At 32.9% G+C, this 11427-nt stretch overlaps 2 protein-coding genes across 4 annotated transcripts; one reads left to right on the top strand and one right to left on the bottom strand.

Moving 5' to 3' along the window:
• Positions 1 to 410: 410 nt before the first annotated feature.
• LOC120164370 (2-oxoglutarate-Fe(II) type oxidoreductase hxnY-like) lies at positions 411 to 5736 on the bottom strand. Of its 3 annotated transcripts, XM_039174109.1 has the most exons (12): positions 5583 to 5735; positions 5312 to 5504; positions 5166 to 5231; positions 5031 to 5082; positions 4654 to 4775; positions 4406 to 4506; positions 4267 to 4325; positions 4087 to 4143; positions 3963 to 4008; positions 3806 to 3885; positions 3598 to 3728; positions 2786 to 2837 (listed from the first exon to the last, which is right to left on the bottom strand). In XM_039174109.1, exons 1-11 carry the CDS (start codon positions 5658 to 5660, stop codon positions 3665 to 3667), a joined length of 918 nt encoding a protein of 305 aa, XP_039030040.1. In that variant the 5' UTR covers positions 5661 to 5735; the 3' UTR covers positions 2786 to 2837; positions 3598 to 3664. The 3 variants fall into 3 exon arrangements, with proteins under 3 accessions (XP_039030042.1, XP_039030041.1, XP_039030040.1); XM_039174111.1 differs by lacking the exons at positions 2786 to 2837; positions 3598 to 3728; positions 3806 to 3885; positions 3963 to 4008 and adding exons at positions 411 to 1248; positions 1558 to 1603 and having other exon boundaries at positions 5583 to 5736; XM_039174110.1 differs by lacking the exons at positions 2786 to 2837; positions 3598 to 3728; positions 3806 to 3885; positions 3963 to 4008; positions 4087 to 4143 and adding exons at positions 411 to 1248; positions 1558 to 1603; positions 1712 to 1768 and having other exon boundaries at positions 5583 to 5736.
• A 3260-nt stretch (positions 5737 to 8996) lies between these two features.
• LOC120164368 lies at positions 8997 to 10728 on the top strand. Its single transcript, XM_039174107.1, has 3 exons — positions 8997 to 9670; positions 9759 to 9830; positions 10390 to 10728. The coding sequence occupies exons 1-3, from the start codon at positions 9083 to 9085 to the stop codon at positions 10402 to 10404; spliced, it is 675 nt and encodes a 224-aa protein (XP_039030038.1). The 5' UTR covers positions 8997 to 9082; the 3' UTR covers positions 10405 to 10728.
• Positions 10729 to 11427: the final 699 nt, after the last annotated feature.

The following is an 11427-nucleotide window of genomic DNA, read 5'->3' as shown; positions in this document are numbered from 1 at the left end:
TTTTTTCCGATTAGTTATTTATTTTATTAATTGTCTACTATTAAATTTTATTTATATTCATCTCGTGTGAAAACTTTATATTATCAATGCATGTGCCCACCTTTAAAAATATTTCACGTCTCTCTCTCTACCATAACAATTCAGCTCCGAAATTGTATCACTAGGATAATGCTTGATATTGATAGCATCTTTGGCTAGATTTATCAAATATGAGGAACACCTGAAGAAAAGATAAACTTAACATAAAAGAAGAGCCTTCCAGTCAATCATCTTGATTCTCAACTTCAGCCAAAGGTTGGCATGAAAGGTATTCAAAGTAATTATGGAGAAGCAGCTGCAACCAGGAAACAAGGACCAAACCATCTAGGGGTATTTGAAAATTACGTCTGATAATCAAGACTTGAAATTCCTTTTTGAAGTTCTTGAAATTAGACTGCTTATGAGAGAAAGTAAAACAGATCTGAGTAGCAGCAAAACATCTAGATTCACATACCAATAATTTGTGTTTGAAGTACAGAGAGATACGCATGTCGTTACACTCGGCTTTCTTGCCAAGGCACCAAGATAGAAGTTTTGGTACAAGGTTGATGATTTTGGTTCAATGATTTGTGTTTGTTTATTACAGTACAGTACAGTACAGTACAGTAAGAAACCTGCACACTGTGAACGCATCAAGTTCAATGTTTGCAATTTCTTTAGCTACAACCCATATGCAAGTCTGAGGCGCTCTTCCAAGTATTCTAAGGATTTTATAGGTGGGAATCTGCATGTAAGAATGAAAACGTACTACCTATCTTTTTTATGATAAACATGTATGAAATGCATGATGCTTCCATTTCTTACTTTTCTTCACGTATCCATTTTCGACGCATAGTTGGTAGGGGTATATAACCATCCAAGTACATCAAAAAAATATAGAAAAAGTTAAGCATGCATGTATCTGACACTCATCCGAGTCTAAGCATCATAGTATGAAAAATAAACGGGCAAGGAAGGTAGATCCTATTTGTCTTTCATTTGTATTTTAACAAACAACGGCCACTTCTTAGATTTCAATTATAATGTGCTCATCAATACTATTTGAGCAGAACACATCAGTGTTCTATTTGATAGTTTTCTTTAACTATAATTGAATCATAAACATCAAAAGTACCAGCTGAATCGATATCTTGGCGGGCAAGACTCGCTGCAACAACTTTCCATACATTCCACAATACAATCCTTACTGGGATTCGTGAAGAATGCCACCTGAAATGTTCGCAACATAGTTATACAACTTTTTAACAGAAAAGGCTTCCCTCAATTGAAGAGTGATAGAATTAGCAGTGTGCAATGACTGGTGATAGCATTTCAATCCTTTGTCCCCCATCAAACAATCAAATTATGAACAGATAATATTGCCCTCAACACGAAGCTTACCAAAGTTGAAAGAACATTAAACAAAATGTTCATAACATAATTTAAATTTCCCAAAAAGATGTGCAATGCAACTATTATTCTGAATTATTTGGACATGAATACTTGACTAAAATTAAACAGTAAAGGGTGAATCGTTACAGAGTAGCGTTCTTGTCTAGGTTGCAGAACTCTGTGCAGGGTTGACCTGATGCATGACGCAAAATTAGGGATACAAAGAAACTGGCATTATTGTTTTACAAATCCTCCAAGAGAAGCATCGACAGCTATTTAAGATATGAGGCAACTGGGTTACCTGAATAAACAATTAGTCCACCTCTCCATCATGTCCCCAATGTTAACAATGAATGCCCTACAGATTCACATCCAAAGTTCAGAGGCTAAGTGGCAAAGATTATAACTATGTTGCTTCTCTTTTCTTTACTTGAACAATCTTCCATCTTTAATACTCACCCACTCAAGCTTGGCACATCCTCCCAAACCTGTGGTTGCGCAGATTTCTCCTTGCAAATCTGGGTTTCACAAAGGTGAAACGGATGTTGGACCGAAATAAAAAATGTAAGGTTTGGCTATTATTAACAAGGAACACCCCTGAAGCCCCGGGACACCATCAGTCACCAGAAGAGTGACGGTTTCATAATCTGAATGAACAGAAGCACCATATATTTCTTCGCAAGAAGTGTCCAAGTCTCCTAACATCAAAATTTAGAGACATAATGTTATATTCTTAAGGTTTTGTGGCTCTGAACTTCTAATCATCTCTTTTCTTTTTATCTATATATATTTCTTCACTGGAATGGAAAATTGCATATACAAGTGTAATGCCAAAGATTAAGGAAGAAAAGGGGAAAATACTCCATAAAAAAACTTCACATCAATCAATGACTTCAACAAATATGAAGAAACCAAATAGTTCTCGCATACCTGGATAATGTAATAAACGAATAAATGCAAATGGTTCATTAAGTGCGCCCACTTTTTCAAAGAAATCTTCTTCTAATTTCAGGGACAGGGCAATTAAAGAAAGTAATTTAGTCACAGCAGACCTGTTCAAAACAAATTTGGCAACATTAAACCTTGCAGTATTTCCATTCTACAAGCTGGTATTCTGAAACACTTCTACCAGACTACCAGTAGAACAATGTCCTATGCACAGAAGCAGCTGAATCTCATAGGATCGATTTCCAAGCAAGATAAAATCAAATTCAAAACTCAAAAGTATGTTTTGAACTGGGATGGAAAGGAAATTTATAAAAGTGTTAAAACCATTTATCAAATTATAGAACAAGCTCTTTTCTAAATATAAAGTACAAGGAAACCAGAGATGTATGAAATAAAACCAATATCTGAACTAACATCAGGGACTCACCGCACTTTTTTATGACAAGTCTCCATTGTGCTTCTCCAAGAAGGCAGATCTTCTGAAGTTCCCCAGCAAAAAGAACATCTTAGTATAAACCAATTAAATTTCTCACATGAAGAAAAAAATTATACAAGGTAAGAAAACAACTAAACAAGATGCTTTGTACAAGATAACCATATGTGCCTTCTAAAGGCCATTGATTCAGGTTATCAGCAAGCGGACCAATATAGAAACTTTCTTTAGAGTCACCTGTTTTCCAAGCAGTCAAAAGTAATCAATTTGACATTAAAATCACCTTTTACATGGAAACCATAAAGAAATTAAGAAAGCAAACTGCTCAAATGGGTTCATTCGAAAATCTTGGATAACCCCACTATTAACAGGCGGCTTCAGGAAAATATTAAACAGTTAAAAAGAGAAAAGAAAAAGGAAAGGTTAATCAATTAAAATAAACACATAAAAATACCTTGACCTTAATATCACATGCACAACATGTGTCATTGAAACTAGTACATTATATAAATATGGAGATATTGGTAATCTAATAAATATAAAAATATACTTGGATATAAACACAAAATTTATAACACGAATCACGGTGGTAAAAAAAATTGTTATTATTCCTTGACGTCTCGAGTTTGGGCATCATGAATGTTAAGAGCATTAGCATTTAATGTCATATGATTAAGAATTATTTTTGAACAAATATTATCATATATTTACCTAAGATTAATAAAAAAACACAAAATTTATAATGAGATATTTATTTGAAAATACTATGTAATATATTACATAAAAGAAAAACCATGATCGAATACCCTTTCACACATGCATAAGTTATTGATTGCAATTTCTGGAGCAGAAGTGAGTTTGAAATAACTTCAACTACACCCCATAAGTAACTCTAAGGCGCTCTTCCAGGTAGTCTATGTACTTGATGGGTGGGAATCTGCGTACAATGATGAAAACGTGTTACCCTTTTTTAAATATTCGTACTCAATACATATGGGATACATATTTGGATACCTTGGCGGACAAGTGTCAGTGCAACAGCTTTCCAAACATTCAACGATACAGTCTTTGCTGGGATTCATGAAAAATGCCACCTGCAAACAATTATAGAATGAACAAAGTGCAAACATTTCAATTTAGATGGATCAGGAAAGGGTGAATGAATAGTTACAGAGTAGTGTTCTTGTCTGGGTGGCAGCACTCTGTGCAGTGTTGACCTGCACATGAGCCACACAAATTACAGGATATAACAAAACAGCTGATCCAAGGGAAGCATCAACAGGACACTTGATTACCTAAACAAACAATTGGTCCACCTCTCCATTGTGTCCCCGATGTTAACGATGAACGCCCTACAGGTTTGGATCGAATGTTCAGAGGCTGATTTCGCAAAGATAATAACCAAGTTGTTCCATTACTTAAACCAGTACTTTTGTTCCATTATAATTTAACAATCTGCCATCAGTAATACTCACCCCTTCATGCTTGGAACATCCTCCCAAACCTGCGGTTGCTTTGATTTGTCCCTGCAAATCTGTTTTCCCATAGATGAAACAAATATTGGGTTGACATACATAATTCAAGGATGTCAAATTATTTACAAGGTACACACACCTGAAGTCCCGGAACACTGTCGGTCACCAGAAGAGTGATCATTCCATAATCTGAATGAGCCGAAGCACCATATATGCCTTCACTAGAAGACTCCAAGTCCCCTAACATCAAAATTAAGGTCTTATGTCTCTCAACTTCTAATCTTTTTTTCTATCTATATATTTTTCACTCGAATAGAAAGCTTTAGATTCACAGATTAAGGAAGAAAAGGGAGAAATATAAACAAGTCAAGTAGTGTGGAACCATACCTGGGTAATGTAATAAACGAAGAGATGCAAATGGTTCATTAAGAGCTCCCACTTTTCTAAAGAAATCTTCATCTAATTCCAGGGACAGAGCAATTAAGGAGAGTAATTTAGCCCCAACAGACCTGAGGAAACAAATCTAGCAGCCTCAGTCTTCCTATTCTAATGGAAACTTTTTTGGGATGATTAAAAGGTAGTATATATTCATAATTTTCTTAACTATTAGCAACGCAGCTTGAACACAGGATCTCTAAAGAGAACAACATCCCTTTAATCACTGAGGCCACTTAATGATTCTAATGGAAACTCATTGCTGTAAATCATCTGTAGCATCTAAAGCTTGTATTATAACAAAGAATTAAGTCTAATAAGGGACTCACAGCATTTTTTTATAATAAGTCTCTATTGTACTTCTCCAAAATGGAAGATCTTCTGAAATTTCCAAGCCCAAAGAACATTTTAGCATAATCAATTAAATTTCTTATATGAGATGTTTATAAGACACTAATACATACCTTCTGAAGGCCACTGATTGAAGCCATCAGCTGGTGGACCAACATAGAAACTTTCTTTAGAGTCACCTGTTTTACATGATCATTGAACATGAAACTCAAGAAAAATGTTGAGCACTTAAAGGAAGAGATTAAAACAAATAAACTACCTTTGGTATTTAGAGAAGAATCAAGCTTTTCAGCATAAAGTGCTGTATAACCTCTGTGATTCTTTTTAGCAAACTTAATCTTCTCTTCAACTGGGAATGAAAAGAACTTGCTACTCTGCTCAAAAACTTTGTTAACCAATTCTTCATCACACCCATGATTTACAAGGTAAAAGAAACCATGGTCAATGCATGCCTGTACAAAAATTCTCAAGTTAAAAATCTTGTAAAACCAGTGTCTTTTCGATTGATCCAAACTCCAACAAAAGACAACCTGACGGATAGAATTGGCGGTGGAGAATCGGTCTGGTGAGGACAAGTCAACGACCGGAAGTTGTAGAGCGTCCGACATCTTTGTTTTGTGCGGTAGCTGCTGCCGCTTACGCTACTCCAAATAAGTTTATAAAAGATGAGGGGAGATGATATTTCGTTGTCTAAAAGATTTACCCATATCTGCTGCCACTCCAAATAAATTTATAAATTAAGATTATCCAAAAAAAAATTATAAAATACGAGTGATGATTTTGTCTCCAGATATACCCATACCTGCTGCTGCCACTGCAAAATAATAAAGAATCACTTAATTATGTTGAAATAATTTTTTAATTGTTAAAATTAAAAAAAAAATATTAAAAGTTATTATTAATTCTTATCAAAGAAATGACATAACTTAAATAAATATATAATATCTCATTCAGCCTTCAATTATAATTACATTTTATTTAATATTTTTCTAAAATTTCAAAGAAATAATCTCAAAAGGTAAAAAGGATTTAGATTTTTTTCAGAAAATATAAAATTTATATTTTTTAAATTGTAAAAATATTTTTAAAAATTATAATTTTAAATTCTTTTTACGATTTGTAAAATTTTAATAAAACTCCTCATATTGCTTGTTATTTACATTGTCACTCTCCATGTGACCTATAACAAAGTTTAATGATCAATATTTTGTATTTCTTCTAAGCATAACAAACTTATTTTTGTATTCTTTAAAGCTTTTATAAAACATGTAGTAATTTTATCATAAAATATGTGGTAATTTTAAAGCATATGTTCTAATTTAATCATGTAATTATCTTTAAAAATTTAACATATCCGAATGATTATAATAATTTTGAGTTATAAATCGTATATGCTTACTGATAAGCTTTCGATTATACTAGATTTTAAAAAAAATCTAGACTTTATCCTTTATTTAAGGAGTTGTTTTTATAAAATATTTCAAAATTATTAGATTAGTGATATATTGAAAAATAAAGGATTAAATTAGAAGAGTGGTATTATTCAAATATTTTTTTGTCCTATATATTAAATTTATAGGCAAAACTTTCGAGATAATGTTCTGGAAAAAATTAATTTACGAGATAATGCACTCTCCAGATTAATTGCTCAAATAGAGTAAAATCCACAGTGTTGGCCGTAGGTCGCCATGCCTTCCCGGCGAGCTACAAGAGATTGCATGTGCCATGCACACCCCAACACGCTGGGCATCCGAGGCCATCCGACCGAGCTATGCGAGGGCAGCCGAGCGAGCTATGCGAGGGCATCCGAGCGAGCGAGCAAGGGTAGATCACCCGGAGTGCATGGCGACCTACAAGGTCGCCCGGAGAGCATGACGACCTATGTGTTGGGACGTGCATGTGTAATGTAACACGTTCATTCTCTCTGTTTGAGTAAGGGTAGGTCGCTCGAAGTGCATGGCGACCTACAAGATCGCCCGGAAGGCATGACGACTTACGCCCAACTGTGGATTTCATCCTATTTGAACAATTAATCTTGGGAGTGCATTAACTCGTGAATTAATTTATTCCAGAACATCATCTCGAAAGTTTTGCCAAATTTATATGATATGAGTATTAAATATACATATATTATTATTCGAGATAAATTATTCTAATATATGTTTATGTTTATATTATTGGTATTATTCAAATATATTTTTACCTGTATATTAAATTTATATGATATAAGTATTATATATATATGTATTATTATTCGATATAAATTAAGATATTGTTCTTTTTTGTAAGATTAATTTATGGAACTTCTCTAAATAGCTTAAGTGTCTTGCCGAGGCTTACTTGAGCAAAAGAGTTTCCTTTTCATTCCTAAATGTGTTTTATACTATATAGTATTAAATATATATGTATATTATTATTCGATTTAAATTAAGGCATTGCATTTTTTTTTGCAATATTAATCTATGTAACGCTTCTAAATACTTGGAGTGACCTCTGGTGGTTACTCAAGCAATGAGGTATCTTTTTCATTCCCGTAATTATGTAAAAGTAAATTATTTTTATAAAAATTAAATTATATTTATTTTATGAGAAAATACCTCAAATGAAGAGAGATCTATAAGAAAACGTACGAGTGAAAGAATATCCTCATCAATTTCAACTTAATTTAGTATAAATATTTGTGTATAAATTTAAATTTGTTTATTATATTTAACATTTTATTCATTTTATACATGTCACTAATTATGGTTGCATTCGTTAATCATGCATTTACTTTGGATTTTAGTAAAATAGGAAGGCAAGGTTGATTTATGTCAAGAATTAATGGAATCGTATCTCATATAATTGGATGACAATTCTCGTTAATTTTTTAGGTAAAAGACATCATTTTTAAATTATTCAAATATTTTATAAGAAAATTCACTCATTGTTAAATTATTAGAAATGAAAGGATCGCAATTTAAATTTAGAATTCTAGTGTATAAAATTTCATTATTTAGATAATGTATAATTGAGAAGTACTAATTTTGTACGATGTGAGTATATTTATCTTTCCCCACACGTAATCAACTTTCAAACTCTTATGAATCTTTGGTAAAATGTAGACTAATTTTTTTCTTTTAAATGATTTTTTCTAAAATCCTATTAAAAAAACATTTTTAGGTATTCAACTTACCTAGTCCGATAGAGCTATTTTTATTTTATTTTCTTAGAAAAATAGAAAATGTTAAAAAACTTGTTTGGTTATAAAATTAGAAAATGATTTTTAGAAAATGAAAACAAAATTGAGTGAAACATTGAAATAATAAAAAAAACATGTTTTCAGTAATTTTGCTAAAATAGTTTTTAAAATCTAATAAACAAAAAAATACAGGGTTTATATTTTAACTTATTCAAGTTTAATTTTTTTAAATACAGTTTTTATATTTAATAGTATCTAGGGCCCTCAAAATTTTACAAAAGAAAAATTAATTTGCTCCTGAAACTTTTGTATACTTAATATAACCCTTAAATCGACTAGTACTAAAAGTTAAGTATTATTTTAAAAAAATAAAAATTTAAATATTAAAACGAATCAAAGTTAACATTTTAAATATTAAAAGTATAGTTTATAAAAAAATTCTATAAATAAGTTATAATAATAATAGTAGTAGTTTGATCTAAATAAGATTCATCACACAAACGTTGTCAATTTTGACCCTAGAGCAAAACCGCCAAAGTAAACAATAGCATCGTAGTTGCGTCCTTATTTTTGTATACAATGTAAATAAATGGAACATCAAACCTAAAATCGTAGTACCATAAAAAGGGGTCCCCGGGTGAAACTCGCTTGTTGTACAACTGACCTACGAAAATAAATAAATAAGCTTATTTTTATTCAACAATTTCTTCTTCTTCTTCGGCTGCTCTACCTTTGCTCCGCCACTTCCTCCACCGAGTTCTGTTTCTTTTCTGAATTTGTTGTCTTTTAAGAAGTCTTGTCGTTTATGTGTAGTTGCTTACTTTATTCTTTTTCGTTTTGCTGCTTTCGATGGCTAATGCACCAGTAAAGTCACAGCCTTTACACAACTTCAACTTCCCGTTTCTTAAATGGGGGACCCATGGAGGTGGAAGTTCTTCGAACACCAACGCCGACAACCTCCGTTCTCCCGAATCCTACTCCGACCACGACCGTCTACGTCCGACGCGTGTTGGGTCACGCACCACCCGCGTTTACCGCTTATCCTTTCCTCCCCCACCTAGAACCATCAAACAACAACCCCGCGAAGAAGAAGAACAACAACACAAACAAGAAGAAGAGTCGTTAAAACCGCGGGGAAACGAAGCTGAAGAAGACGATGATGATGAGAAAACGGTGCAGAGACCGTGGAACTTGAGGTCTCGCAAGTTGGTGGTGGAGACATCGGCTGCGGAAAAGATGAGTAAAACGGCGGCGCCGAAGTCGATGAGATTAAGGGGTTTGACTGAGAATGGAGGGGTTGCAGTAAAGAAAGAGAAAAGGAAGTTTTGGATAGCTTTATCGAAGGAAGAGATCGAAGAAGACATATTTGTGATAACAGGATCAAGACCTGCCAGAAGGCCCAAGAAAAGGTCTAAGAACATTCAGAAACAACTTGATGTAATGATAAATCTCTCTGGGTTTTCGTTTTTCATTATTTTTCTGATCATCATTTAATCTTTATATTTTCTAATTTTTGGTTTTTTAGAATGTTTTTCCTGGGTTATGGTTGGTTGGTACCACGGCTGATGCTTACCGAATTGTTGATGTTCCCGTTAAGGTTTGTTGCTTCATCTAAAATTTCATTTTAACTTGTTTATAATTATGATCTTCTTATCTCATCATTCAAGTTTCTTCAACTTGCCAGATTCTTAACAATTTCCCATTTATAAAAGGTTGTCTCTAAGTTTGTGTTCTTTGAACTTATATTGTTGTTTTTATTTTCCTGCAGCTAAAATTAGTTTGGCGATAGTGTTTGCAGGGGATGGTAATGGTATTAGTGAATATGGAAAATCTTGGAGCTTTGTAGGGTATGACACATTGAGACTTCAATTTTTTAAGGTGTAATGAAAATATGATGGTTGTAAAGGAAGACAATGAGAAGATATTTAAGCTTCTTTTATGTTTCTTATTTCCAGTCCTGCAAAGGGAAGAGTAGGGTTAGAGTCTTGGTTGATTTATAAATTGATGGTAGTCTTTTAAGACATCAAATATGAACATAAATATGGATGAAAAAAGATAGTTTCATTCAAATGCTTTTCATTTCAGTATACAGAATCAGTATTTCCATGATTTTTGTAGATTTTTCTGATGTGTTGATTGCTTACATTGTTTGACAGGCTTCCTTACATTGATGGGGGGGAGAGTTTCAAGCTCTGTAGTTAATTGTAATCCGACTCTAAACCGATACTTAAAATATGTTACTGAAGGGTACTGCATTCTCTATTTCTGGACGAGCTCTTCCTCTGTACATATGAGCTTTCACCAGGAGGAGCACCTCATAAGGTTATGATTTAGTTATTGCATTTCTTTGTTCATTTTGATTTGGTCAAAATTGCATGGCAGCTCACAAGAATGACTCCTCTATCTTACATGACAATTCTAATGACCCCAGTTTGAAAATAGTTAGCTTGTGTTTTATATAGGATCCTTTGCCACTTGTAAGATGATAACATTAGGGTATAGTGCCTGCAGGAGATTAAAAATCATCTCAATATGCCTTAAAGAGTATGTTGACTTTTACTATTGATTAGGCTCTTTTCCCTTTATAAATGGTTAAATGGGGTAACTTGGAGCTAATTCAGCCCCTCACTGACATAAAAAAGTTTAGGCTTTTCAGTTTTCCTGAAAATGCAGATTTTGAAACTTGTTTATCTGCTTAACTAAATACAAGGTAATATTTGTTAAAAAACTCGTAACCATTCGATTATGAATGCTCATACATCTGCATACGCGGTGCTCGAACCCAAGATTTTAAAAGGTAACAACAATTCCTTAACTATTAAGATAGCTCGTTTCGTGAAACTAAAGCACTTCAATGGTGTCATATTTATTCTGTTTTCTGTTTGCTGTCAAGAAGCCTGCATTTTAATTGCATATTTATTACGGCCAACTTTTATTTCGTTTGCATGATTAATTAACTACATGTTTACAACAATCATGCCGGTATTTTTAGAAGATTGTATATAACTTCAAATATGTTTTAGTTCAAAGATTTGACTTATTAATTAGGGTAAACTACATGTTTAGTACCCAACTATCACTTTTGTTATATTTCTATCATCTAACTTTTTTTTTTCAAAATCAGATCTAACGTTGTATTTTGATTTCATTTTGGTTACATGCCATTAAAAAAATTTAATGATGATATGATATTA

Source organism: Hibiscus syriacus, unplaced genomic scaffold (genome assembly GCF_006381635.1).
Source record: "Hibiscus syriacus cultivar Baekdansim isolate YM2019G1 unplaced genomic scaffold, ASM638163v2 tig00111513_pilon, whole genome shotgun sequence".
Classification (NCBI taxonomy): domain Eukaryota; kingdom Viridiplantae; phylum Streptophyta; class Magnoliopsida; order Malvales; family Malvaceae; genus Hibiscus; species Hibiscus syriacus.
Note: the sequence above shows the minus strand (reverse complement) of the source record. Positions and strands in the feature narration are given on the sequence as shown.